The sequence below is a fragment of the Sminthopsis crassicaudata genome, chromosome 4 (assembly GCF_048593235.1).
Source record: "Sminthopsis crassicaudata isolate SCR6 chromosome 4, ASM4859323v1, whole genome shotgun sequence".
Taxonomy (NCBI): domain Eukaryota; kingdom Metazoa; phylum Chordata; class Mammalia; order Dasyuromorphia; family Dasyuridae; genus Sminthopsis; species Sminthopsis crassicaudata.
The window spans coordinates 320414862-320441899 of NC_133620.1; the positions used below are offsets into that span (position 1 = coordinate 320414862).

General features: G+C 40.7%; 1 protein-coding gene across 4 annotated transcripts; it reads right to left on the reverse strand.

Moving 5' to 3' along the window:
• Nucleotides 1-15546: 15546 nt before the first annotated feature.
• On the reverse strand, nt 15547-25915 carry ARHGDIA (Rho GDP dissociation inhibitor alpha). Of its 4 annotated transcripts, XM_074260432.1 has the most exons (8): nt 25222-25302; nt 22064-22145; nt 21680-21723; nt 18449-18666; nt 18158-18241; nt 17741-17817; nt 17582-17645; nt 15547-17139 (listed from the first exon to the last, which is right to left on the reverse strand). In XM_074260432.1, the coding sequence occupies exons 4-8, from the start codon at nt 18636-18638 to the stop codon at nt 16940-16942; spliced, it is 615 nt and encodes a 204-aa protein (XP_074116533.1). In that variant the 5' UTR covers nt 18639-18666; nt 21680-21723; nt 22064-22145; nt 25222-25302; the 3' UTR covers nt 15547-16939. The 4 variants fall into 4 exon arrangements, with proteins under 4 accessions (XP_074116533.1, XP_074116532.1, XP_074116531.1 ...); XM_074260431.1 differs by lacking the exons at nt 22064-22145; nt 25222-25302 and adding an exon at nt 25795-25887; XM_074260430.1 differs by lacking the exons at nt 21680-21723; nt 22064-22145; nt 25222-25302 and adding an exon at nt 25795-25915.
• Between the last annotated feature and the right edge of the window lie 1123 nt (nt 25916-27038).

Below are 27038 nucleotides of genomic sequence, written 5' to 3' on the forward strand. Positions count from 1 at the left end.
TGTGATGTCATTATTCTGTAATGAAAGTGAGGAGTCATCCAGAAAGAATTCACAGGCTGAGACCATCTTCTAGTTAAGAAGCAAAAGCTTTATTATGATGCCAAAAGGCAGGCTAAGTTCTTTAGTGGAACTCACAACTTGCAAGAAGAAAGAGAGGACCTTTTATAGGTAAGAACTCAAAGCAAGATAACTATGCTAATTGCTTGCCTCAGAAAGTCAACCGGTGATTAAGAAATGTTTATACATAATAACTTCTGGGATTGACATCTATAGCTTGGCTTTCTGATTGTTTACAGTAACTGTGAGCACCATCAAAATTAGCTCTATGTGTAGGGAAATTCTGTGAATGCAGGAAAGAATTTCACAAGAATTCAGCTATTTAGAGACAATATAATCCTATTAATATCCCACATAGACTCTGGGTTGTTACCAGGGACATAACTTTTTGTTAAAAATGGACAAACAACTTGTCTGATCATTCTTCAGAATGTTTCACTAATTCATCCTATCACATTTCATAATTGAAAGTATAACCCAAGAGTCTATCTTCAGCCCTCTTTTCTATGTAGACTTCCATACTTGGTGATCTCATTAGCTTTTATGGCTTAATTATCATTTCTATATAGATGACTATTAGTTCCATGTTCATACCTACTCTTTCCTCTGAGCTCCAATCTCACATCAAAAACTGTCTCTTGGATATTTAAAACTGGATAATTCTTTAATTATTGCAAACTCAACATGCACAAAAATGAGCTCATCTTTTCCCCAATCTCACCCTTTTTCTAAATGTTGCTGTCACAGGCACCACCATCCTTTCAGTTACCCTGGGTTTACAAACTCTGTTTTGCCCTTGTTACCTTATTTTGCCTCTTCCTACATTTCCTTTTGGTTGCTAAATGTTACTATCTCAGTCTCTACAAAATATCTCATATCTAATTTCTCTTTACTTGCATGGCCATCACTCTCACCAGAACCACTGCAACAACATACTAATTGGTTTCCCTACCTCCTCTTTCTTCACTCTGTCCTTCACACAGCTACAAGGTCTAACCATTACTCTCTTAGTAAATAAAGTAAATGGCTTCTATTTGCTTCTAAAATCCAATGTAAATAGCTATTGTATTGCTGTTCAGTTTTTTTTTTTTTCCAGTTATTTCAATTTCTCATTGACCCTGTTTCTTGGCAAAGATACTGCAGTGGTTTGCTATTTCCTTCTCCAGCCCACTTTACAGATGAAGAAACTAAGGCAAAGAGGGTTAAGTGACTTCCACAATGTTACACAACTGGGAAATATCTGGGACTGGATTTGAACTCAGAAAGATGAGTCTTCCTAATTACAGGCGCAGAACTTCATCCCATGCAACTGCATCATCTACCTGTCCATATATTTCTTAATGAACTTTTAAAAGTTGAGTTCGAAAGGCTCTTCAAAGCTAATTTTGCAGAAGAAACTGATGAAATCAGGAATAATAAGTATTCTTTTGATAACTTCTCATGTAAATGTGTTTTTAAAAACTAGTAAAAAAAACTTTGTGCCACCAATTTAAAATGTTTATGTGTAAATAACAACTCTAATTTTAAAGGTGATTTATGATCTTAAGAGTACATATATGTGTGTGTGTATATATATATATATATATATATATATATATATATATATATATATATACTATTGTGAGAAAATCTAAATCTAATAAAATGTAATATCTATACTTAAGGGATATACTGCTATAATTTATTGAAGGGATTACACTAACACAAATCTTAATAGAATTTCTTAATAGAATAAGAAACCTAGATTATATTTGGTGAAGAAGCTTGAATTTGAAAAGAACTGGGAAAAAGGGGTGATATAAAAAATTGTATCCACAATACAACAAAATATTAGCTCAATTCATAATGCCAGGCCAAATGCTAAGTCAAAAGAGCCACATTTTTAGGCTTTATTGGGCTACAATTTAAATTTAGAAATATTAAGAATCTCTAATTTGACAGGTAGGTAGAAAAGGTCTAAGAATACTTAGGTAGCCTTAAAAATAATTGTATTTTAATTATTTATTTCTTTATTCAAGTGAATAATCTGACAAATTTTGATGATTTTGCCCTCTATTTAATTCATAGTAACTAACACCAGAATGAGTTTAATAGTTGTACAAAAATCAGTTTTTGTTCAGTTTGACACTAACCATCTACTCAGCTTGCTTATTTATCCACCACACACTAAAACTGATTAAATCCATTTAAAATATACACATAACAGTGAATTCTGAAACACTTAGTACACAGCATTCATTGTAATGTAACATTTTTCATGCTTTCATGTTGACTGATTCATCCTTTTTTTTTTTTTTCCTAAAGCAATTGGGGTTAAGTGACTTGCCCAGGGTCATATAGCTAGGAAGTGTTAAGTGTCTGAGACCAGATTTGAACTCAGGTCTTCCTGACTTCAGGGCTGGTACTCTATACACTGTGTCACCTAGCTGCTTCTGGTACATAATTCTTAAATTCTGAATATGTCATAGTAGAATTTTAAAGCTAGAGGGAAATAGACCTGTTCATTCAAACTACTCAGTTTATCCAGTATGCTTCTTAAGAATAATTTCTCTTTCTGTCTTAATCTATTCATAAATACATTTTCTGTAACATTTTTTTGGTCAAATATAAACAGCTCTGGTTAAATCCCTCCACAACTGGCACTAATTAATTTTTCCAATTATGTGATACATTACTCTTCTTCACAAGCTCTAGTCCAGCCATTCTTCATCAGGCCTTTTCTCCTCTCAGGTCCTAATACTTTCCCTTTCCAAGTTGTCTATGCTCCTTGTTTTCTCTGAGAAAAGATATAGGATCATAAAGTTAGGAAAGGACTCCAGAGGGTCATCCTCTTATCTTACAGCTCAGGGAACTGAAGCCTAGATGCTTAAGTGAAGTGACTTGCCCAGGCTCACAGAGGCAGCAGATGGCAGAGTTGGAAGCTGCATAATTTCTTTTCATGTTTTCCAAAATCAGATAGGACAAAGCTGTTTGATCACGACACAGAGCAAATGTTCATTCCCATGTGCAAACAGATCTTCTGCAACTACCTGGATAAAAGATCCCGTCCTAACCCCCAAGCCTACCGGTTTCCTCAGATCCTAAGACAACTGCTATTAAACAGATTTAGCTTTGTCACCTACCACCACTTCCTTATTTCAGCATCAACCCTTTCCCTAATACATGTTGTTCTTGGGTAGAATGTAAATTCTTGAGTTACAATAATCACTTTATCTTTGTTTCTTGGCACTTATTAGCACAGTGCCTGGCACATAGTAAGAACTTAATAAATGTTTGTTAATTGATAGATACTTAACAAGTCAGATCTCTAGGGCAACCTAATTGAGTGGCAGGTTCTAGCAGGTGATTGTTTGCTCAGGCCTGAGAGGTGATGAGGGCATCACATGTACTTCTCCAAACTCTGGATAAATGCCTAGGAGGGACTCACCCATAAAGTAAGCAGCCAGTTAACAGAAACGGGGTTTCTATGGGCTCTAAAAAGGCAGTTATCAGGTTCAGAGGAAGGAGCTAGAAGACAATGACAAATATATATATATATATATATATATATATATATATATATATATATATATATATTTATACATATATATTTTAAATCTGGTTTCTAATGCAGCAATTTTCTTTCCTTTTGCATCAGCATAAAATTTAACCACTTTTCTAAACCGTTCAAACCACACAAATGCTGAAAGTTTCATAACTCGCAGTAGTAGCCAAAGAATTCAGTATTATTCACAGTCATTAAGAGATGATTTTAGGAAAGAATTTTTCCTAGGTAAATAATTATTGAGTTAAAAAGAAAACCTTAGCTATAGGAGGATTTTCTCACTGGGGAAGGGGTTCCCCAGAGAGAACTTAGGGGTAACCAAACTTATCATAAACAAAGAGAAGGCAGTATCAAAAGAGTCAGCAGAGGCTTGGGTGCCAATGATGCTTCCAGCATTTATTAGCTGAATGACTTGGGGGTAAGTCATTTCCCCTTTTTGGGTTGCAGTTTCCTTATCTGTTAAAAAAAAAAAAAAGGGTAATAATATAGTACTTACCCCATATCATCAAATGAGATAAATTATGGTAGGCAATTTGCAGAACTTAAAGCACCACCACCACATAAAAATATCTGTTGTTGTTAGCATTTGGAAGCAGTTGGTGATTTAGGTGTATAGATTGTAAAGGTTAAAACAACCTTGGACTCTAAATACAATTCCCTCATTTTATAACTGATGAAAGAGGCCCAGAAAGGTGTTTTACAGTTCATAGGATCATTGATTTAGGGATAGAGGTGGATCTTAGAGGTTATTTAGCCTCATTTTACAGATGAGGAAACTGAAGGTCAATAAGTGACTTGTTCAGAGTGACATGGCTAGGAAATTGAGACATTTTGAATCTAAGTCCCTTGGTTCCAAATCAGGACTCCAAAGAGGCAGAGAGGAGGAGGAAATACACTCCAGCTTCTAAAAAAAAAAGTATGTAGGGGAGCGATGTCAGCATTGACCCAAACAAGGTTTGCCCTGGAAACTGAGTGAAAATGATGTGTTTTTAACTGTCCTTTCTATCGATTTAACAAAATCATCCATGCAAAAAGTATACCCAACAAATGTTCCAGATTTCCATAGGAATGCCTATCTGCAAGCTAGCAAGAAATAGGTGGTCCTGATGTTCCCTAGATTCCTCACATTCCTTTCGATTCCTCTCTTCATAGTTAATAAACAACTACTAATCATGCCAGTCCCTGGGATATGCCAAAGAAAGAGTTAACAATGCCACAAAAAAAGAAAGGTTAGAGATCATTATGAGTCTTAGTCATCCTGATATCAGTTAATATATGACTATGCCAAGGCCTCACCTGTTTAGTTGATTTGATTTAGGTTTTTAGTGCTAGTAGTAGGGATTTTTTCAGTAGGTTTTCAGTTGGGCATTTGTACTAAAGCCAGTGGAACACCCTGCACATGACAGTTTTCCTTGGATAATACAGTATAAGAGGACACATTTATTAAGCATCTACTGTGTACTAGGCTCTGCTAGGCACTGGGAGTGATAGGAAATTTATAGATGACAAATCTATATCTCTATTTAATTCAATAAATATTTATGATCAAAGATTTAAAGGTTATCTAGAACACTGGTGTCAAATAGAAACAGAATCTAAGAAAACCACAAATTAATATTATCTGTGTTGGATTTCATTTTTATTTTCCCAGAGATTTAGGAGTTTTGCAGCTACTTGAAACCTAATTGCTAATTCTGATCTAGAACAATCCATTTTACAGGTGAAACCCAGAGAAAGAAAAATGACCATAGCTTAAAGTCATAATATAATAGTGTCAGGATTTGAACCTTGATCTTCCAAATCCAATGTGGGAAGAATTATCTTACCATTATATCAGGGTACCTCTTAAGTACCTAATGCATACAAGACATTTACTAATGAACTAGAGAGTGAATTAACTAGTAATGGAACAGATGAAATTGGGAACAGAAGCAGCAGTGCCCACCATATATGAAAACAAATAACCTAATTACCACTAAAGCTGTCTTGGAAAATTTCCATTAATTACTTAATTGATAATTATTGCATTGAGAATATATGATTCATTTTTATCTTTGTATCTGTGTATATAAATGTGTTTATGTATGTATATAGACACATGCATGAGTATATAATCAATTCTCATTTGCTGTAATTATTTTCTTTTTCTTCCTTCTTTCTTTCTTTTTGAGGCGATCAGTGTTAAGTGACTTGCCCCTCAGGTCATATAGCTAGTAAATATTTGAGGTCCTCTGGACTTTAGGGCTGGTGCTCTCTATCAACTGTGCCACTGTCCCTGCTATAGTTATTTTCTGTAAAGTCACTGTAAACACTGAATTGCCAAATACTAAAGCACTATCCTAGGAGAAACATAGTATTAAATTCCTGCAAGTCTCCAATTAGTTACAACATTTATTTTAGCCTGGCCTGGAGTTATTTCATATAGATCAGCAAATTTCCACTACCTTTTCCTGGATGTGCCATGAACTCATGGCCATTCTTACTCATATCTGGAAGAAGGTATATCATTAGAAAGCACTTCAGCTCGCAGTCAATTTTAAATAGCAGATTTACCAACAAAAAAACACAAAAATATGAAAAATCATAGCATGCAAAAAGGACATGTGTTTATAGAACTGAAACAAGAAGAGCATTGCCTAGTTCAACCTTAGTTGGAAACATAGGTGTTTGGTTACTCAGATTTTTTACTTCTCTGAGAATGCTTGAAAATGACTGCAAAAGTGCTACAAGTATTGATTTGGGGGGGGAGGAGGTTTCCAAATTTTAGCAAGTAAGCAAATTCGCAAATGCAGAATCCATGACTGATGAGGATTGATTATATTTGATTTGGTCCTTTTATCCTCAGTGTCTGATATGGTGCCTGACCTGGAGTAGGTTTTCAGTAAAATAGAAATAATAGCATCAACTGTCTTTAAATTGATCCTGAATTATTTTGTGTGTATGTTTGTATATATGTGTTTGCACAGCTTCTAAAAAAAAGTCCATATCTGAAGAACTGAAAGAGGATCAATCGGCTATATCTTATAGAGTGAGAAGGGGAATAATGTATAAGGCAGCTGGAAAGTAGATTGGAGCTAGGTTATGAAAGGCTTCAGACATTTAACAGAAGAGTTTGCATTGGATCCTAAGCTGGGAAGCAGCAGGGTCAGACCTGTGCTTTAGGAATATGTCTTTGTATATTTTAACATATTTAACATATATTGGATTACTTGCCATCTAGGGGAAGGGGTTCAGAGGAGGAGGGGAAAATTTGGAACACAAGGTTAAGCAAGGGTCAATGTTGATATATTATTCATGCATATGTTTTGAAAATAAAAAGCTTCAATAAAAATAAATAAATAAAAAGGAATATGACTTTGGCTGGTGGTATTAGGGTTACAAAAAGGATACATACATAGTCCCTGCTCTTAAGAAACATTCTACTAGATCTTAGAGTGTGCTCTTAGGGTAGACACTGTGTCTATAGCAATGTCACCCACATCCCCTCAGTTTCCAGCACAGTGCCTTATAGGTGATTCAATTAGACAATTATTTAGCAAGTGCCTACTGTGTGCCAGGAACTGCACTAGGTGCTGAGGATACAAAAAGCAAAGTCCCTGCCCTCAAGAAGATTACACTCTAAACAATGTGTACACAGATAAGTAAATATAAAATATATACCAAGTCCTTTTAAGTGGGGCATTTGACATTAATAATTGAGGGATCAGAAAAATTAACAAGTCAATTATCATGGCATTTGAACTTAATATTGGAAGGAGTTATTAACTACTGATTCTAGACTCATTAGTGAGGAGAGAGAATAATCTAGGCATAGGGACAGAGATAGATGGTAGTGATTCGGTTTGAGTGGTCTAGATTCCTGGTGGTCTAGAGATAAGTGGCTATAAGAGAGTTGTTAAGAATAACTTTTAAACTGGCCGCAGATTTTAAGAGTGAAAGAATTCACTCATTCCCGAAATTGCAAAATGAAAGTTTATTGTTGGATAGAAATCAGTTTACCAAGAGACTGACTTCTTTAGTGGCATATCTATGGAAAATGGAGTTTTAAACTGAGAGAATGCAGTTCTTAGTGGACAGAAAGTCCTGGCAGCTGAGTGGGCTATCTAGGTCCATCTGCAAAAGACCTTCATGTTATATTGGATTTTAGTGGGGAGTTGGGATAGCCTGAGCAAGTCAGACCCAATGAAGGTTGGGACAGTCCAGATCTTTTATTGGAATTAACAACACTTCAAAGGGGTGCTTTTTGACCAGGATTTCTAACTGAATAAAAGGTTCTGGCATCCTGGAAATATCTAGGGGGATATGCCTTCCCCAGATGGAGCTGAGAATCTGAAAGGGATCACAGATCAATAGGAAATACAGTTTCTTTTTTTTTTTTTTTTTTTTAATTCAGTTTTCCAAATTATCCCCTCCCTCCCTCCACTCCCTCCCCCCGATGGCAGGTAATCCCATACATTTTACATGTGTTACAATATAACCTAGATACAATATATGTGTGTAAATACCATTTTCTTGTTGCACATTAAGTATTAGCTTCCAAAGGTATAAGTAACCTGGGTAGATAGACAGTAGTGCTAACAATTTACATTTGCTTCCCAGTGTTCCTTCTCTGGGTGTAGTTATTTCTGTCCATCATTGATCAACTGGAAGTGAGTTGGATCTTCTTTATGTTGAAGATTTCCACTTCCATCAGAATACATCCTCATACAGTATTGTTGTTGAAGTGTATAGTGATCTTCTGGTTCTGCTCATTTCACTCAGCAACAGTTGATGTAAGTCTCTCCAAGCCTCTCTGTATTCCTCCTGCTGGTCATTTCTTACAGAGCAATAATATTCCATAACCTTCATATACCACAATTTACCCAACCATTCTCCAACTGATGGACATCCATTCATTTTCCAGTTTCTAGCCACTACGAAAAGGGCTGCCACAAACATTTTGGCACATACAGGTCCCTTTCCACTCGTTAGTAGGAAATACAGTTTCTTAAAGGGAGCACAACCTGCTTCAGTAGGTCATAGACATAGAATAGCACTTTGCCTAGAACTTGAGTCAATTTACATTTTGAAATTAGCCTAGAAAAATAATAAAGATCTAACTTCTTCTGTAAAACACTTTAAAATTTACAAAGTATTTTGCACACATTCTCATTTAATCTTCGCAACAACTCACTGAAGTAGGTACCATTTTAATGGCCATTTTTATAGATGAGGAAACTGAGGTTGAGGGTAAGTCACTTACCCAGGATCACACAGCTAGAATGTGAGATATTCCGGACTCTACATTCTACACTCTAATCAATTTTTTTAAAATAACTTTTAATTTTTTAAATTAAAGACTTTTATTTTCAAATTACATGCAAATAGTCTTCAACATTCACCCTTGCAAAATCTTGTGCCAAATTCTTCTCCCTATTTTCCCCTTCCCTCCCCCCCAGACTACAAGTAATCCATTTTTTTAAACATATACAATTCTATACAAATTTCCACATTAATCATGCTGCACAAGAAAAAACAAATCAAAAAGAAAAAATTTGAGAAAAAAAATTAAAAAGCAAGCAAATAACAAAAAAAAAAAAAGTGGAAAAACTATGTTGTAATCCACATTCAGTCCCATAGTCCTCTTTCTGGATCCAGATGGCTCTCTCCATCACAAGTCTATTGGAATTGGCCTGAATCACTTCATTGTTGAAAAGAGCCATGTCCATCAGAATGTTTTCTTGGTTCTACTTACTTCAATTAACATCAGTTCATGTAAGTCTCTCCAGGCCTTTCTGAAACCATCCCAGCACTCTATTCATGCTACAGCATTGCCTCCTGACATCGACTGCACTTATATGGAGGGAAAAATTGGGATCTAGATTGTGAAGGGGCTTTTGAATGCCAAACAGGAGTTTTCATTTTACTGTAGAGATACTAGTGAATAACTGAAGCATCAGCAAGATGGTAGCCTGATTAGATCTGTGCTTTTTAAAGCTATTCATTTGGCAGCTATGTGGATTGGCTAGAGGCCAGGGAATCCTATTAGGCTTTTGCAACAGTCCAGCAAAAAGGTGGTGATGTCCAGGTGAGAGAAGAAAAGGGGAAAGGCATAAGAAATGTACAATTAGATCCAATGAGATCGTAGAACAGGTGTGATCAAGGAAGTATCTAATTTGCTAGAATGTGGCAACTCCACAGTACTGAACATTACTCTGGCCTTCCTAGTACAATATATGTCCCTAGGAGTAAACATCAGTAGAGGCAGATTCTTATCAAAAAACAAGAAACAAAAAGAGTTCTGAAAACACACTTTCCAGGTTTTTCTCTCCTGGGGTTGCTACAATTCCTGTCTCCTAGATTCTAAGCAAAGTTCAGGAAGAGAGTGCTTTCTAATCATACTTCCCCCTAGTGGCAATGTAAGCAATAACAATGTGGAATTTATTTGCCTGAGTCTGGGCCTCGGATTGCTGACTTTTTTTTAACCTAAGGACTGATCAAAACTCTTGATTCTAAGGAACATTTCCAGTCTTGGCAAGTAGTTTGTAAGTTGAAGAATTTCTAGAACTGATGAGGCAGGTGATGAGAACCCACGTGGAGATAATTTTCACAAGGATTTTTGGGGAAGAGCACCTTTGCAAGAAAGAGAAGTTTGGCAGGAGTCCTGGGCCCTGCAATGTGCTCAGGCAATTTGGGTCCAAGGTGAATGTGAATGCATAGTTCTGCTATTGTCCCAGTTCCTTGTCAGCATAATAAATATGCTATTTGAACTATGTGCATTTATGTTTGTGAATGCATGCTTGAAGTCTTTTAAGTATTTTCTGGGGTTGTCTTTTTACTGATACCCACTTTGTACATTTTGTACCTTCTTTTAGGAGTTACTTTGTTAGCCAATGCTGGGGAGCCCAGAGACGTGACCCACTCATACCTAAGCTTTCTTTTAGAGATTTTCTAGCATTTTATTCCATGTGGGGTCAGAGCCAGAAAAAGAGATAAGAAAAAACCTGGAACATGTTTTTCCATTTTTTTGTATCCCCAATGCCTAGCACAGCACATCTGACATATAGTAGGCACTATATATCTGTATATAAAGAGAGAAACCGAGACAGAGAGACTTCTGGATTGACTGCCCCACCTTTTTGAAGTCCCAGAATAAGTGTATGTCTAGGTGAATACAGAACTGAGACTCCTCAGTTAGGAGGGGAAGGGAACTAATTTCTCGTTTGATGAATAATTGTTTTCAAATCAATACAAGAGAATGGGGCAAAGAAAAGATCCAGACAAAATGTTCTAACAAAATCTAGGGAGATTACTTTTAGTTGGGTGGGTCATGGAAAGCTTTTGGAAAATGGGGTGAATTCCTCTAGTACTCATAGTGTACAACAACAGTTCCATTGTAGATGATCAAGAATTTAGCCACAAGGGGCAGCTAGGTGGTGCAGTGGATAGAGCACCAGCCCTGAATTCAGGAGGACCAGAGTTCAAATCTGGTCTCAGACACTTAACACTTCCTAGCTGTGTGACCCTGGGCAAGTCACTTAACCCCAGCCTCAGGGGGGAAAAAAAAAAAAAAAAAAGAATTTAGCCACAAAAAAGAATTTATTTTATTCTTGGATTATTTAGAATAGTTGTCTCAGGTAGCACTTTCATACCATCATTCGTATAATCCAGAACCTCCAGTGTGACCCTTATTATTTATCAAACCCAAACTTTTTAGCAGTCTGGGCTTCAAGAACCTCTACTAACTGCTCCCTTCCCCTCCCTTTTCCCCTTCACCCCAAATAATTTATTACTCCTGAACAAAGATCCTGTGTTCCACACAAACTGATATGCTTCATTTGTCTGTCTGGCAAGTCACTTGACCTCTCTGGGTATCAGTTTTCCTGTCTGTAAAATGAAGGCATTGAACTAGATGCCTTCTTGGATTTTTTCCATTTCTTAAATTTTTATTCATTTCTCTAGTTTTACAAGCATTCCTTTTTACTCAAAACATCTTCCTCAAAAATACTCATTTTCCTTTAAAACACATCTCAGAACTCATCACTTCTAAGAAACCTTCCCCAGATTAAATTTATCATTACTCTTATCATGGGTCCTCCAGCATATTATGTTGATGCTATTTTTAAAAACACAATTTTAAGTTATTCAAGCTTTAAAAGGTGCACTAAGACTTTTGGGACAAGTAAAACTACACATTTATCCTATTTTCCCAATTCCACTAGGAAAGAGATGATGTGTTGGTATTTTGGGGTTTTTGCATAGTGTTCTACATTGCACTTAATATTGAATAAAACTAATTGCTTTTATTCAGTCAGGTGAGAGGTGTCTGGGAAAGGTATTCATTCACTTGTGGTTAGATAGGCAAAATGGTCATGCGTAGAAGATAGCTTTGGGCATTGGGAAGGCCTGAGCTTATACCTTGCTTCAGATATTTAATAGCTATGTCACCAAGGGCAAGTCAACTTCTCTGGATTTCCTCTACAAAATAGGGATGGAAGCCCCTCCTTCCTCCAAACTATGCAGTGTGTGTATATATACATATGCATAGATACAGCTTGCATATTATCTCCATTAGTCTGGAAGCTCCCTGGGGACAAGCAATTTCACCTTTGTTATATCCATTGCTTGCTTATAGTACCTGGGTACTCATAGTAGCCACTTAATGCTTATTGACTATTTTTCAGGGTGGTTGTGATCAAATAAAAGATATGCAGTTAGGACCATAGATTTAAAATCGGGAGGGATCTTTTGAGATCTGATCCAAATACTTTTTTCTTTCAACTTGAGACCCCTCCCCCTCAGAAATGTTTATATGATCCAAGATATATAAAATAGATATATAATCCAATATTTACTGATAAATCAACTTACAATCCCCACATTCAATTACAAGACTCCATATGGTATTGAGAACCACAGTTCAAGAAGTTGAATTCCAATACACTAAGCTACCCCGACTCATTCCTCTTAAAGAAACTGGAGTCCAGAAAGATTATACTTTCTATTTCTGTCAAAAGTACCTTTCAAATCTTTCCTGTCTATCCAACACACTGCTCTTGATAAAGTTTAGAATTGGGGTAAATTACTAAATGAAATTAGGGTTTCATTGAGGTCTAGTGGCAGGTTTGGGGTACAGGGAGTCAAATAGAGCTCCCCTGCAACCCCTTTGGATTCGGTGCAAGGAAAGGGAGTTAAATAAGTGGTGGCGGAGTCCCCTGTAAAGGAATTTACAGACCTGAAAACCTAGATTGATAAAAGAGGCTTATTACTAGGGTTTATAAGTAAAGTTAAAGTCTGGTTATTAAAGTTGAAAGAGGGCACCGGAAACAGTGTTCCAGTGGACAAGGATCCTTGGCATGCCAGCCAGAAGGCTGCCATGTTTGGAACCTTTGCAAAGAGAGGGCTCCAGCTTGGCTCTTTTATAATGATTTAGCTAAAGGGGCCTGTGGGTGGAGTCCCTCATTGGCTCAGATCTGAATGGGGATTGTGAGAGCCTGGATCTCCTATTGGAATTCAAAAGGGTGCTTTTGACCAGGATTCGTGAATCAAAAGTCCTAGCTTCTTAAATCAATAATGCATCAGCTAGGAGAGGCTGGGAATCAGAAAGGAATAAATCCATCTGAAAGGATTAGTTTCTTGAAGGTAGGACAACCCACATCACTCTTAAGTGATTTTCCTTAAGATTTGACTACATGGGTTCCTTTTTAGCCCTTCACAATTGGGTCCTAAACTCTTTCTAGCTTCATTGAACATAATCCACCCACCCACACTTACCCCATGGGATTTATGATTCAGAGTTTAGCTTTTTACTGGCCGAAATGCACTACTGTTATACCCGTCTCAAGAGAATCCCTCTTTCTTCAAGGTACAGCCCAAGTACTATTTTGCTACTTGAAGCCTTCCTTGATATTCCCAGTCAACTACTTTGTATTTGATTATTTTGCATTTGTTCTTTAAACTTGCATATAATAAACTTGTATAAACACAATATCTTGTGTTTATTTGTACAAAAGCACCAAGATGCATTTAAAGCAGAATTGAGTCTTGGGTCCAAGTTCTCTGCCCTGCAAATTAGATTTCTACATCTCACTTCTGTGTACACTCCATATATATTATCTGCCTTTAACTGAAATGGGAAATGAAACACAGGGCACAAAAATTACTAATTATGAGTGTCTTATAAAGCAATATAAGATGTTAAAGCTAGAAAGAGCCTTAGTGATCCTTTAATCCAGTTCCTTCATATAGTAATTACTTACATACCTTCCCAGAATGACCGTAACAACTGTCTTGTTTCACTTGATCCCCATTATGATTAGCAGTTTTGTACACACCAGCTTTCCACCAATATCATGAAGCTGACTGAAGGATGGGCACTGTGCCGACTCCAGACAGTTTCAGTTTCCTTGAGGCCCAGGCTACAGATCTGATGCCTTCAGCATCTTGTCACATGCTGAAAGGAGATTTCTAATTCTCCCAGTCCAGAGACCCACTTTTCCTTTTTAGCTCACAGCTGTTCAGTGAGATAAATGATGTGGGTTATAGCCCCTTTAAGATTCCTTTCTGATTCTCAACGCCCAATGGCTGACCTTTGATTCACAAATTCTAGTGGAAAGCACCCTTTTGAATTCTAATGGGAGATAGCCTGGCTTTCCCAGTCCCCATTCTAATGATCTGCTCAGATTTCCCAACCCCCATCTAGCAAATTCTAGCCCTCCCTGGAGGAACCAACCTGGGATTCCACTCATAGGCCCCTTTAGCCAAATCTCTCCTTATAAAAGAGCCAAGCTGGAATCATCTCTTTGCAGAGTCGAAACATGCTAGCACCATGCTTTGCACCACCCTCTCTGTCCACTGGAACTTCTGGTATACTTCTCTCTTTAGCTAACACCTTTTATTAACTAGACTTTAACCTTATTTCCAAATCCCTAAAAGAGGTTTCTCTTTTATCAACCTAGGTTTTTGGGCCTGTAAATTCCTTTATGGGGGACTCTGCGCCACCAAAGGGGTTGCAGGGGAGCTCCATTTGACTTCCTGTACTCCAAATCTGACACTAGACCTCAATTAAACCTAATTCCATTTAGGTACCCCTTATCTAGATCTCATCAATAAAGGAGTGGAGCATGGAGCAGTTATATTGCTGTTCTTTCTGTGCAACAAGAAAGCCAATAACCTTGATTAGCAAGAAGCAGTTGAAGGAGACTCCTCTATCTCCCACCAGATTGCTCTGAGACAGCTGGGCAGCCAACCAGAATAAGCAGGCTGGTAACCTGGAGCATGGTGGTGGGGCGTGGAAAGGTCAGAGTTGGATGAGCTGCATGCCTCCTTTTATGGGCCTGGCTCAGGAAGGACTCCAAAATAATATGGGAGATTTATTGCTCTTAAGACATGAACAGAATAAGGGGGAAAAGATTAGTGTGGAATATCTAGGAAGGCTTGTAAAGGGCAGAAACTCTGAGAAAGGTGCTTGAATCAGACAACCAAGCACTTAAGGTTAATTACCTATTCAATATAAGACAACGACTCTATTAGCATATGTTTGGAAAAATGGCCCTTCTCAAAAGTTTGGGGCGAAGATAATCATAGGCAAGGATTAGAGGGTGGAATGACAGAGGCCAGAGTCACTTTGTCCATAGGAGGAGGAGAAAGGTGGAGATTCTGGACTCCAGAATCAAGATCTTTGGCAAAACTCCTGGCAGTCTGCCTGCTTCTTAAACTTCTCCCCCTAAAGACCAAGGACTTTTACTTTTCCTGACTTTGGCTGATCCTGAGACCTCCAGGGAGCTAGCCTGGACTTTACAAAGGCCCAGGCTCTTATTTTCTGATGTCTTTGTCTTAGAGCCACTTCAGCTTGTTGGTGTGGATGCAGAATTGTCTTTTCCCTATACTGAGGAAAACTGTGTCACTGACTGAAACCCTAACTCCATCAGGCCCCATCCCACTGACATAGGAAAAAGCAAGCACAGTTGTCTACATTGAGAGTTTATTTCCCCAATCTGAAAAGAAGTAGCCAGGTGATTCCAAACCTGTTATGAAGGGCCTCCAGAGTTTGTGACACCAAACCAAGAGACTGGTGGCAGCAAAGTGGGGGAGGGAGAGCAAAGGAGGGAGACATAGGAGACATAGCTCCCAATCTGTGTGCACTTGGTCCCATGTCTGTCTTGGCTAGGCCTTATGGGGTGAGGGTGGGCCCTGCCTGGGGATGGTGGCCCTGGATCCCAGGGGAGAGAGAGGGGCCAGCTGAACAGGGCCCCAGGTCGGCACAAATCAAGGCAATACATAATTGACAGGCCAGGCACAAGATTCCAAGGCAGGGGCTGAGAGCTCCAACCAAGGACAAGTAAGGCTCAACCATTGGCTTTGTCCTTCGGGAGTTTGTTCAAATAGGCCTAGAGACTCCCCAGATAGGAGAGCAGCCCTGACCACAAGGAAGTAACTGGGATGAGGAAGCCAAAGCCTCCCCAAGGAGTGAAGAAACCCCAGCTTTCTGGGGTGTGAGGGTGGGACACAGAAAAAACAGGTTAGAGATTTGGCAGTTTGGCTCTCACCAGTTGGGAGCAATTCCTGGAGCCCTGGTCTGGGAGAGGGAGTTGGGCTGAGACCCTGGGTGAGCTAGGGAGAAGAGGCAGCAGCACAGACAGACAATGCAAGTCGCTGTAATTAGCGAAGGCAGAGGGAAGGTAGGATTAGGAAACCACATGCTCATGCAGACACGGGGAAGCCAGAGGTTAGTGATTGGGGGAGCAGTTCTCCCCACATAGCACACGTTCCACATGTTAAGGCATCATGGTTACACGATTACAGACAGCAATGAATGAACTGACAGGCTCTAGATGGCCACACAGCGGGGCAGTAGAATGGCCAGAGGTCTCTTCACTACCCTGATTCAGTGCACCACCTCCCCTCTCCCTCCAAGGAGAAACAAGACATGATTGGTGGGGCTGCAGCAGCTGAGGGAAGAGAATTTAAATTCCTGTTGAAGCCCAGGACAGACCCCCTTCCCTTTGGCCCAAGGGAAGAACTGGGGACTCAATGGAAGTTTAGGCCTTGGCTGAAGCCCCCACCTCCAAGCAAAATACTGGGCTGAAGCAGCAACAGGAAAAACAATGATAACCACCTGGGAGGCTGAGAAGGGGCCCAAGAAGACAAAAATGGGATCCCCCATCCAGAGGAGAAAGACTAGGGGGTGAGAAATAGTCAGGTTGGGGGTGGGGACTCCCCTGTCAGCACTTTGGTATGGGATTAGGGGTTGAGAAGGAAAGAAGAATGAGGGTAGGGAGTTCAGGGTAAGGATAGGGTTGTCCTGTGGCCACTGTCTGGGGATGTTTCCCTCCCTCTCTCCCTTCTAGGGCCAGAGGTTCAGTCCTTCCACTCCTTTTTGATGGTAAGGTTCCATTCCCAGGAGAGGTGATCCGTCTTGTCATCATCTGTAAATCGAGACTTGATGTTGTAGCTACCACGAGCTAACATGCCCTTGGGAGCCTCTTCCACAGGGGTCAGGAACTCATATTCTTCTGCTCGAGGCCCATAACTGCCCACCATGTAGTCAGTTTTGTCAACTGTAGAAAGATATGAGGTCACACAAAGAAAGTCAGTGAGAACTACCATAAATCCTACTTCTGATTTTCCTCTTCTCTATATCCAACTAGAAATCTCCGAATACACTACAAGACAGGGTTTGGCACCCATGATATGATTTTTAGTTATAAAGGAGCTGATTTTGTGAAGCACAAATATGTGGGAAAAGAGTTAAGAGTTTATATTTCCACATTCTGGAAACTAGATCTCCTAGGGAATGTTTTCCCAAAAGATCTTTTATCATATTTATCTGCAAGCTTTTGTGGGGAAAAACAAACACTGGTACTAGTTCTGATATCCCTATCCCTTCTTGAAAGAGGATAGAATATTGAAACAATCTTGGAAGGCCTGTTGTCCCCTGCTTCAGGCTATCTATGGTGTTGAGTTCTTTGGGCCTAAGGCATATACCACTCCCACACTCACTCTTGACGCCTTTTCTGTAAGTGTGCTGGATGTACTTCATGCCTGATACAATCTCCCTGTTCACCTGCAGGGGAACAAAGCCACTGACGTTACTCTGGGCCTTCAATGGAGCTAGCAAGATTCCCCATCTGAAAGCCTTCCTCAGCCACCTTGCCTTACCTGGAAGGAAATTTTTATCCGGTACTCCACACCCTCCTTCAGCACGAATGACTGCTTCTTGAAGCTCTCTAGGTCACCTGTTCAGGGGGAGCAACTGCCATGAATGTGAATTCACTTCCTCCATTCTTCTCCTCCTGCATTCTGTTGCCAACACTCTTATCATTTCAGAACTGTTCTACAAACCCCCCTAATACTCAGCTCACTTCATTCACAACTCTAGATTCTAACTAGAGTTGGCTGTATTTTCAGCTAGTCACCATCAGAGGGCGCTAGGTCAAAAGCCAAGGGAAAGTGAGCATTTGTGCTGTGAATAAGTGATGACAAGGAATTGGAGGGGGTGGGAGATGGGGGGAGGGGAAATGGACACCAACTCTCTTTACCCCCTCACAGTCCTCTGGTCCCTCCACCTGTACTCACCAGTCAGATCTAGCTCCAAGGGACCAGGTGCAGTGCTGCATACTAGAGTCAGGCGGGTCACAATAACATTTGGAGTATTGGGATCTGAAGGCATGAAGAGAAAAGTGGATGGGTTAGAATGCCATCCCTGGCATTCTATCTTAATGCCATCTCTCTTCTAGAGAACCCCCCTCACACAGAGGACACTGGACAGTCTGCACTGTACCTGTCAGGATCTGCCCAACAACTTATATACTGCCCTAGACAAGCACTCCCTGAACCCTTCCTGGAAGCCTGTAAAGTGGCTCCTACCAGCAGAAACAGTTACACTGCCCAACAGGGCCTCTTTATACTTCCGAAGGCTCTCATCATCTTTGTCCAGCTCCTGGATCTCCTGAATGCTCTTCTGTGCTGGGGGTTTATAGTTGACAGAATGTTCATCTTCCTCATTCTCAGCTGCAATCTGAGCCAGCTGCTCTGCTGTAGGTTCTTGCTCTGCCATACTTACTGCCTAACTGGGCTTTGAAAACCTGTAGAAGAGGAGAGAGGTTCAGGGACATAGCCTCAAAATAAGGCTGGGGAGAAAAAAGAACGTAGGAAGAAAAGTAGATAAGGGAGCTGGGAAAGTGGGGAGAGGGAAGAAGGAAGATAAAGGGAAGAAAAAGGATAAAGATCCCCCCACGCCCCTTCTACACCCACTAATCCTGAAGCCAACACATGACAATCTGCACAACAAAGTTACAGAACTACCCACTGCAGCCCCCAGCTATGGCCTTGTGAGGACTGACAGGGAAGATTTGATTTCTGTTATTCTGAGATCCAATCCCTTCCTTAAAGTAGGGGAATAAATAATACTATTGCTGAGAATGCTCTCTGCCCTGGATAACAATCACTGACAAGTTCCGTATGCCAAGGTACATAAGAAAATCTGGGCTGCTTTGAAAACAGGCACTTAAAAATGGTTACTACAGGAACTCCTAAGAAGTCCCTGGAAACTACCCACCTCCTCACTCCCCTTGATTCTATACAATATTCCATCATAAACTGTTGTAACACAGGGCTATATAAAAGCCTGTTTCAGTGCCTACCATGCATAGTACCGAAAGGAACTTTTCCTAACTGATACTCATGTTCTTGCTCAAAAGACCTCAAGTTTAATGACATATCCACCATGGCAACCTCTTCTATTAAACATACAACCAAGGTTACCTGAGGCCTCATTTCCAGAAAAAAAGTTGCCAAACAGAGGTTCCTAAGCCTGAACCTTAGTCTTTCAAAAATAAAGCAGGAGAGATTGATTTTCCTCTTAGCCAAGTCTCTCTTTATGCTCAAAAATTCTTCTAGAAGGCCTAGCCTTGCCCCACTTTGTCCTGATGCATCCTGGCTCACACATGTTAGATACAAGTCTTCAGGAGCTCCAACCTGTCCAGGAAGACAGATGAAGAGGAAGATATCAAAGAACCCTTACTTCCATCTCTTCTCAAAGATATTTTCCAACACCACCCTTTGCACTGCATCTACCCATTACTCTATAAAGACTTCCCACACATCTATTACTTCTGAAGGCACTGTTCAAAGATGGCCAATCCTTCAAGATCAACAGTGACCAAGGTTGCCAAGAGGTCAAGAAGGATAAGAATTGAGAAAGGTCTATTAGATTTTTGGCAATTAAGAGATTAGAGGCAACTCTGGAGAGAATAGTTTCAGTTGAATAAGGTCAAAGGCCAGACTGAAGAGAATTAAGAAAGGTGAGGAAACTATTATAAAAGTGTTTAGTCAGGAAAGGAAGAGCTACAGGACAATAGATAATAGGAATAGACAGATCAAGTGAATATTTGAAGATAGAAGAAAAATGGACATGTTTTTAGTTAGTAGGAAAGCAGTAAGCAGGGAAAGACAAAATAAGTGAAAAAAAATGGGAACAATAAAAGAGATAATTCCCCATTAGAGATAGGATGGTATAGATCAATTGTGCTTTTAGAGGGATCAGGCTGTAGTAAAGAGAAGGGTAATCTCTTCATTTGAGACAGTAGTAAAGGAGAAGATAGCAGCAGAAAGGATCTGAGTGATATGAAGAAGAGAGAAAGGGGAGTTCTTGTTAAATGGACTCAAATTATTTCAGGTAAAAATGGAGCTAAATTCTCAGCTAAAAGGCCTTGAGGAAGAGCAGTCATGAGAGGTTTGAAAAAATTAGAAAGGCAGTACAGTGAGTAGGCTATTAAGTCATTTAGTAGAGATTAAAGAAATAGCATGTAGTAAGATCAGCAACCTTTTACACTATCCAACACTAGTGCTGGTCCCAGAGGAGCCCAATAATAACATATTGGTCTCTAGACTCTGGACAGCCAGTCATTTTCAGGTCTAATTCTTATATTAAAATCTTCCTCCTGCTGAACAAGTAGGGCTCAGGTATGCCTAGACCCCTAAAATCATCTCAAGTTTATTTGGAAAGGTGATGAAAACTGGAAGACTTGAATCCACTTTTCCTTCACTGAATTACTTGTACTCAAGATACTATTCAACCTGTTATTTTTCTCTTGTTGCAAACTCTCCTTGAAATCTGGCTTCTGACTTCTTAATAAACTGAAAATGTTCCCTTCACTTTAAAGTTGCCCATTATCTCTTAATTATAAAATTCAAGGACTTTTCTCTTAGTATTTCTTGCCCTCTCTGGCCTCTGACACTTCCAATTACCCTGTTCTTCTGAACAATGTCTCCTCTCCAGGTTTTCCTGTATTACTCTGTCCTACATCTCCTACCTAACTGATGCTTCTAAATCTCCTTTGCTAAATGTTCACTGAGGTACCACCACACCACTGTCCTGGGCTCTGTTTTCTGTTCCCTCTATAATATCTCACTTGGTGATCTCATAAATTCCATGGGTTCAATTATGCAATTGATTCTCATGTCCATATATTTAATTCTAGTCTCTCTTGATCTTGATATTATCAACTGCTTCAACTCCTCAAACTATATTTCCCTTAAGCAATCTCAAATTCAAAACAGAATTTATTTTCTTCCCCGAGCCCATTACCATCAAACCATTCCCCTTTAAGTGTCAGGGAACTGACATCCTCTCAATCACTCAGAAGCAAAACAAAGGCTTCATCCTTGCCTCCTCTCAAACAGTCAACTCTGTGCTAAGTCTGTGCCTTGAGGATATATATGTCTCTTCTCACCCAGTCACCACTCTGGCTTTCATAGCCTCATACCCTGACTACTGCCATTAACTCCAACTTGTCTACTTGGTCTCCTCATCTTCTCTCTCCCCATTCCAGTTCCTCTGACCCTAAAATGCTACAATGCTTTTCTAAAAGAGCAGTGCTGACCATGTTTACCACCATCTATTCTATTCAATAAATCCTACCAACTCCTATTACCTTTAGGATCATATATGAAGTCCTCTATTTGGCATTCCATCATGGCTTTCCTTCCTTTTCAGTCTTTTTCTATCTTACACTCCCAATCCACCCCACCCACAGGACTCTACAATCCAGTGTTTCTCCCCAGTGACCCCGGTCTCTTGACTCCATGCCTTCTCACCTCTGCTTCCTGGGCTTTTGTTCCAGACTCAGCTCAAATTTCACCTTCTCAGAGCGAAGAGAAAGCAGAGTCAAGGAAACAATGTGTGTGTGTGTGTATATATCTTTATATATAAACACATACATACATAAAACGATTACAAGGTTACAAAATTACAAAGAACAAACATAGCCTCAAAGATAGGACCTCAACCCTTCTCCTGTATAGAGGTGGGAGGTCCATATATGTGGTACATTGTATATATTTTCATACTTTTTGGATGTATTTGTTATTTTCTCTGTCTTTTTTTATCTTTAAAAGTTATATCAGATGACTCTCTGGGAGGGGGAGAAATAGTGGGTAAAATTGGTGAAGACATCACTAAATAATTTTGAAAAATCTCACCATGAGCCAAGAGATCTTCCTGGGTCCCCTCCACTGATGTTGCCTTGCCTGTGAGATGACCTTCCAGTTATATTGTACCTATCTTATAGATACAATTTTTATATATTGTATTACTACTTATTATTATACTTTTATAATTAGTATTACAAGTTTTGAACTCCCTGTTTTGCCTTTTTTTGTACCCTCAATGCTTAGCACACTTAATGATACTTGGTAAATGATTAATAAATAGCTGGTTTGATTCCCCACTTACCTGATGGCTCCTTCTTTTTCCTTTGCTGGCTCAACAGCTATATCTTACTTCCCAGTTGTGCATTTATCAGCTCTCCCACTCCCCCCCCCCCAGATTTGTCTTCCTTTCCATCAGAAATTCTTAACCTTTTTTGAGTCAATGTTGCCTTGGGCCATGGGGTGAAACCTAATAACTCCTCAGAATATTAAGATACAGAATTACAAAAAAAATCAATTACAATGAAATATAGGGATCAAAGTTTTGTTATTGTTGTTGTTTTAAACCCAACAAACACAAATTCACGGATCCTTTAAGAACTTTACTTTTTCTTCTCAATTCTCTCTATATTCAGCCCTATTCAAACCCCAGAGCTCCAGACCAACATTTCTAACTGGGTGTCCTACAAGGATCTTAAACTCAACATGACTAAAACAGAATGTATCTTTTCTCTAAATCCATTCCTCTTTCTAATTTTCCTATTGAGAATGCTATCATCTTTCAGTTACCTAAAGTCACAATCTTAGAATCATCCTAAATCTTTCCCTTATCACCTATAATCCCCAAATCTAAATAAGTACCAAGTCTTGATGATTCTATGACATCTCTCTCTTAGGTTAGACTTCTGAAAGCTTTCTGTTTACCCTTCAAAGGCTTTTCATATCTTAGTCCTAATATATTATTTCAGCTTTGTAAGACATTTTACCCTTTCTCAAACCCCGAGATCCAACTAAACAGTCTTTTCTTTCTTTTTCTCATATGTGATATTTCCATCTCCCATATGCAAGTATACTTTGTTTGCACTTCCTGTTTCCTATCTATGGAATGCAATCCCTTTTCACCTCCAATTCAAAGAACCTCTCTATTTCTTTGTGATACATCTCCAAGTACCACCTTTTCCATGAAAGCTTTTCTGTGCCCCTCAACTACCAGTATCTTTTTTGAGATCCACTAGACCATAACCTTCTTGTGAAAATACATTGTTTCATTTATTTTATTTGCATCCTACAATATCTGGTACATAATGGGCTATCATAAAATGCTTGGAAATTATCTGATAAGTCTCTTAATTGGTCTTCTTGCCTCCAATCTTCTCTGTAGAATCAGGAGGCCAAAAATGCTGCTGAATGGATATTCTTAAAGTAGAACCTACTTTATTCCTTTATTCAAGGTCCAAAAGCTCTCTAATTCCACTAGGATAAAACTGAAAATTCCTTGGTATGGAGATTTAAAGCCCTTTACAATCTGGCTTCAATACTTCTTTCTAGACTTTATCACTTATTCCTTTCAACCAGTAAATCTGGCCTACTTGTTATTCCCTCTACACACAACTTTCCAATTCTTACCTCAATGCATTGGCACAGACTGTACCTCAAGATTAGTGCATCCTCTTTTAAAGACCCTGTCTCCTTTTCATGAGGCCCTTAAGACCACCCTTACCTAATTCAGCATAGACTTTTATGTGCATATTTGATTTCCCTTGATTGAACTGAAAGGCAGAAGTTTCCCTTTTTTTTGGCCACTATAACATCAATATCAAGCAGTGTGTGAGGCCCATGGCGATTGTTTAATAAATGTGTACTGATTTAAAATTTTTCCTTGTTCTTCCATCCCAATCTTTCAATAGCATCACCACAAAACCATTTAGAATCCATTCATATTGCATTTGGGTTTGCAGAAATCACTTAAGTTATATGAGATGTGAAATCTTATCTGAAGTCTTAGTGAAATCAGGAGCCCAAACATAAGTGAGATCCTAGATTATCATTATTGGTCTTCACCCTGAATCTGAGATCAATCTGGGAAGAGAATGAGATTCTGGAATAACCTTTAGGGCTCAGGGCCCGACTAAGTCACTTCAAGGACCCATAATTCAATTTCCCTCAATACCCATAAACTGAGTAATCACAAAATATATGGCTTAGATATGGGGAAAGGATGAATTTTAAGAATTCCAACATCTCTCTGGACATCAATTTGGAAGCAAAGATCAAAGAAATCAAGTAGCCCAAAAACTAGTTAATATTAAAAATCTAACCTTATTATATTTCCTTAGAAACACTGGGTATAATGACAGACAGCAATTATTTAGGGTCATAAAGTATTAAAATAGGAAAGGACCAAAGAAATAATCTAATCCAAAGGTCCTTAACCTGGGATTTCTTGGGGGAAATCCACAAATTCAGATGGGGAGGGGAAATCACATCTTTAATTTATTTCTTTACTTGGCAGCATCCTTCCATGAATATGGACACACTCTTCTGGTATGGGGTCCACAGGTTTCACCAAATTACCAAAAAGGTTCATGAAACAAACCTAAAGATTAAGAAAGCCCTGATTTGGTCCAACTACCTCTTTTTTAAAATGAGGAAGACTGAGGGCCAAGACTCTTGTCAATCAATTAATAAACATTTATGGGTAGAAGTAAGTCACTGTGCTAAATGCAGGGGATACAAAGAAAGTTTCGGAAAAAGGCAGTCCCCACCCTCAAGGTGCTCACAGAGCAAGGGAAGCATTTCAGCCTAAGGAAACTCGATATCTAATTTTTCCTCCCATTACAACATACTGTGCAGCCAGTCTCACTAGGATGCTGTTAGCGTGTGGGTGGTTCTGAGAAAGGGGGAAATTTTTTTAAAAGACTAAACTGGAGGCTCAGAAAGGAAAGATAGACTGAATTCTAAACACAGTCCAAAGGGCCATGTCTCCGTAGCCTCAAGGGTTACTTCCTCTTTGGCTTACCCCCGGGCTTCTGGAACTCCCTCCATTCCAAGGACTGTCAATCTCGGCACGCCGCCTCGCCCCACCTGCTTCCTGCCAGGAGCCGGGGCTCGCTCCTCCGTGCCTGGACCTCCCTGTCCCTGCCTCTGGTTCTGGCTGCCCCCTCTCCTCTCCTCTCCTCTCCTCTCCTCTCCACGTGGGTGCGGCTCACCTTGGACGCCATCTGTGCCTCTGGCCAGCTCCTGGCTCTCTCTGCCTGCCTGGGCTGCATCTCTGCCTCTTCCCTCTAAGGGGCTCTGCCGGAAGGGATGTGCTGAGGAAGGGGCGGGGATGGGTGGGCAGCCTCCCCCTCCCGCAGTCCATCACCTTGCCGGGGGCCGGCAGGAAGCCCCGAGCAGCTGTCACCTCCCCCGTTCCCCGGAGGCTGCTCTGCCCCTCCCGCGGCCTCCGCCCGGGCCGAAACCCTTCGTCCCAGCGTGGAGCGCGTCTACTCCTCGGCCGCCGCCTCCTCCCAGCAGGGCTGGGGAAAGAGTTCCCCGGGGCCCTTACCCCCAGTCTCCGGGCCCCGGGTGGAGATGTAGCACCCAGCCCGGGCCGGCAGGAACAAAGACAGCAGCAGTGGCTGCAGGGGCCGCAGCGGCGGCGGCTCCACCCTGACGTCCCTCCCATCCTGCCGGTGGCGGCGGCTCTCCCTTTCTTGTCCCGCCCTCCCGGGGAGGCTCGGAAGAGCGCCGCGGGCTCCGGGGCGGAGGATGGAATCCCCGGAGCCCGGTCACTCACTCACCGATGTATTAGATACGTCCGTCGCCTCTCGCGCTCCCTCCCGCACTAACGACGAACCGAGTCGGCCGGCTCCACCCCGCCCGCGCGCCCCCTCCAGTCGCTTCCGGGGTCACGCGACTTCCGCTTGCCAGACTGCGCTTTAGCGAGCGGGCGGGCGGCCTGGGCCTGCGCAAGCGCCAAGACCACTTCTCCCTTCCTCTAGTGGGTTAAGGCGCAAGCAGATGAAAGAGGCCTTCTTCAGCTTCCATCCATCCACGTATCCGTGGGGAGGGTGGGGGAAGGGAGGCGGGCAGACCATAGAGAAGGACCCCGGAGGAAAGACGGTAGTTAGCGCCCGGCCTTCTTGTGGAAGACGCAGCGGTAGCAGAGATTTCTGAGGCCTACTCGACTGGCCCCAGTATTGGGGGGTGATAGATAATGCATGGCCTGTAGGGTTCCCAGGCGCCGGGCCTGAAACCCTCGCTATTCCCAGAAAACAACAGCCCACGGAGTGCATCTGGCGGGCAAGAGGAACACGCTCCCCTGTCTCCATGGAAACTGGCTGCACCCTGGGTCCGCGGCCCTGAGTGGAGATGGGCGGTGATGCCAGCAGTGGAGGACTAGCGAAGGGCTGTGAACATGTGCGAGTGGCACGTTAGCCAAAGCAACCGTGGTTAATAATAACTCTTGTAGAACGACTTAATAAACAAGGACAACTAGCATTTAACTCCCTAAAGTTTGCAAAGCACTCTATATTTATTATATTTGCTCTTCATATGCTACGAGAGCTGCTATCAGTATCCACACTTTACACGTGAGAGTAATTAGACGTTGGGCAGATCGCGAAGTCTGAGTCAGGATTTGATTCCAGTCATGTCTCCCTGACTCCCTTATCCACGTCCTCCCGTTTCATCGCCCATCAGCAACTGCTTTGTAGAGAGGTATCTTCTTACGCTGGACAGAGGACTGAGTTTAGTTAGGAAGACCTCGGTTCAAGTTCTTTCCCTAGCTGAAGCCAGCTGATTGTCGGCCTTGGGTGGAAGGAATTTTCTTGAGTTCTCCACAGTGTCGAAACTAGAAATCCAGACAAAAAGTTCAGGAGACTAGATAGGCACTGAATAAGACAGGAAACTGAAATATGTAACAAGGAGCTTCTAGTTACAGTAGGAGAGTTGAAATAAGTATACTGATGTGTGTCGTAAGAATATAAATGCATAAGAGGAAGATACTAAATCATGTTTGCTCTCTGAATCGAAAGGTCAGAGT

Excerpts from the sequence above, each read along its gene's own strand:
- ARHGDIA (XM_074260430.1), bottom strand. The coding sequence starts at position 18,638 with ATGGCAGAGCAAGAACCTACAGCAGAGCAGCTGGCTCAGATTGCAGCT. Across the intron at positions 17,818-18,157 it reads CTTGGAGCTAGATCTGACTG|GTGACCTAGAGAGCTTCAAG; the intron begins GTGAGTACAGGT and ends CCCCCTGAACAG. Across the intron at positions 17,140-17,581 it reads TTACAGAAAAGGCGTCAAGA|TTGACAAAACTGACTACATG; the intron begins GTGAGTGTGGGA and ends ATCTTTCTACAG.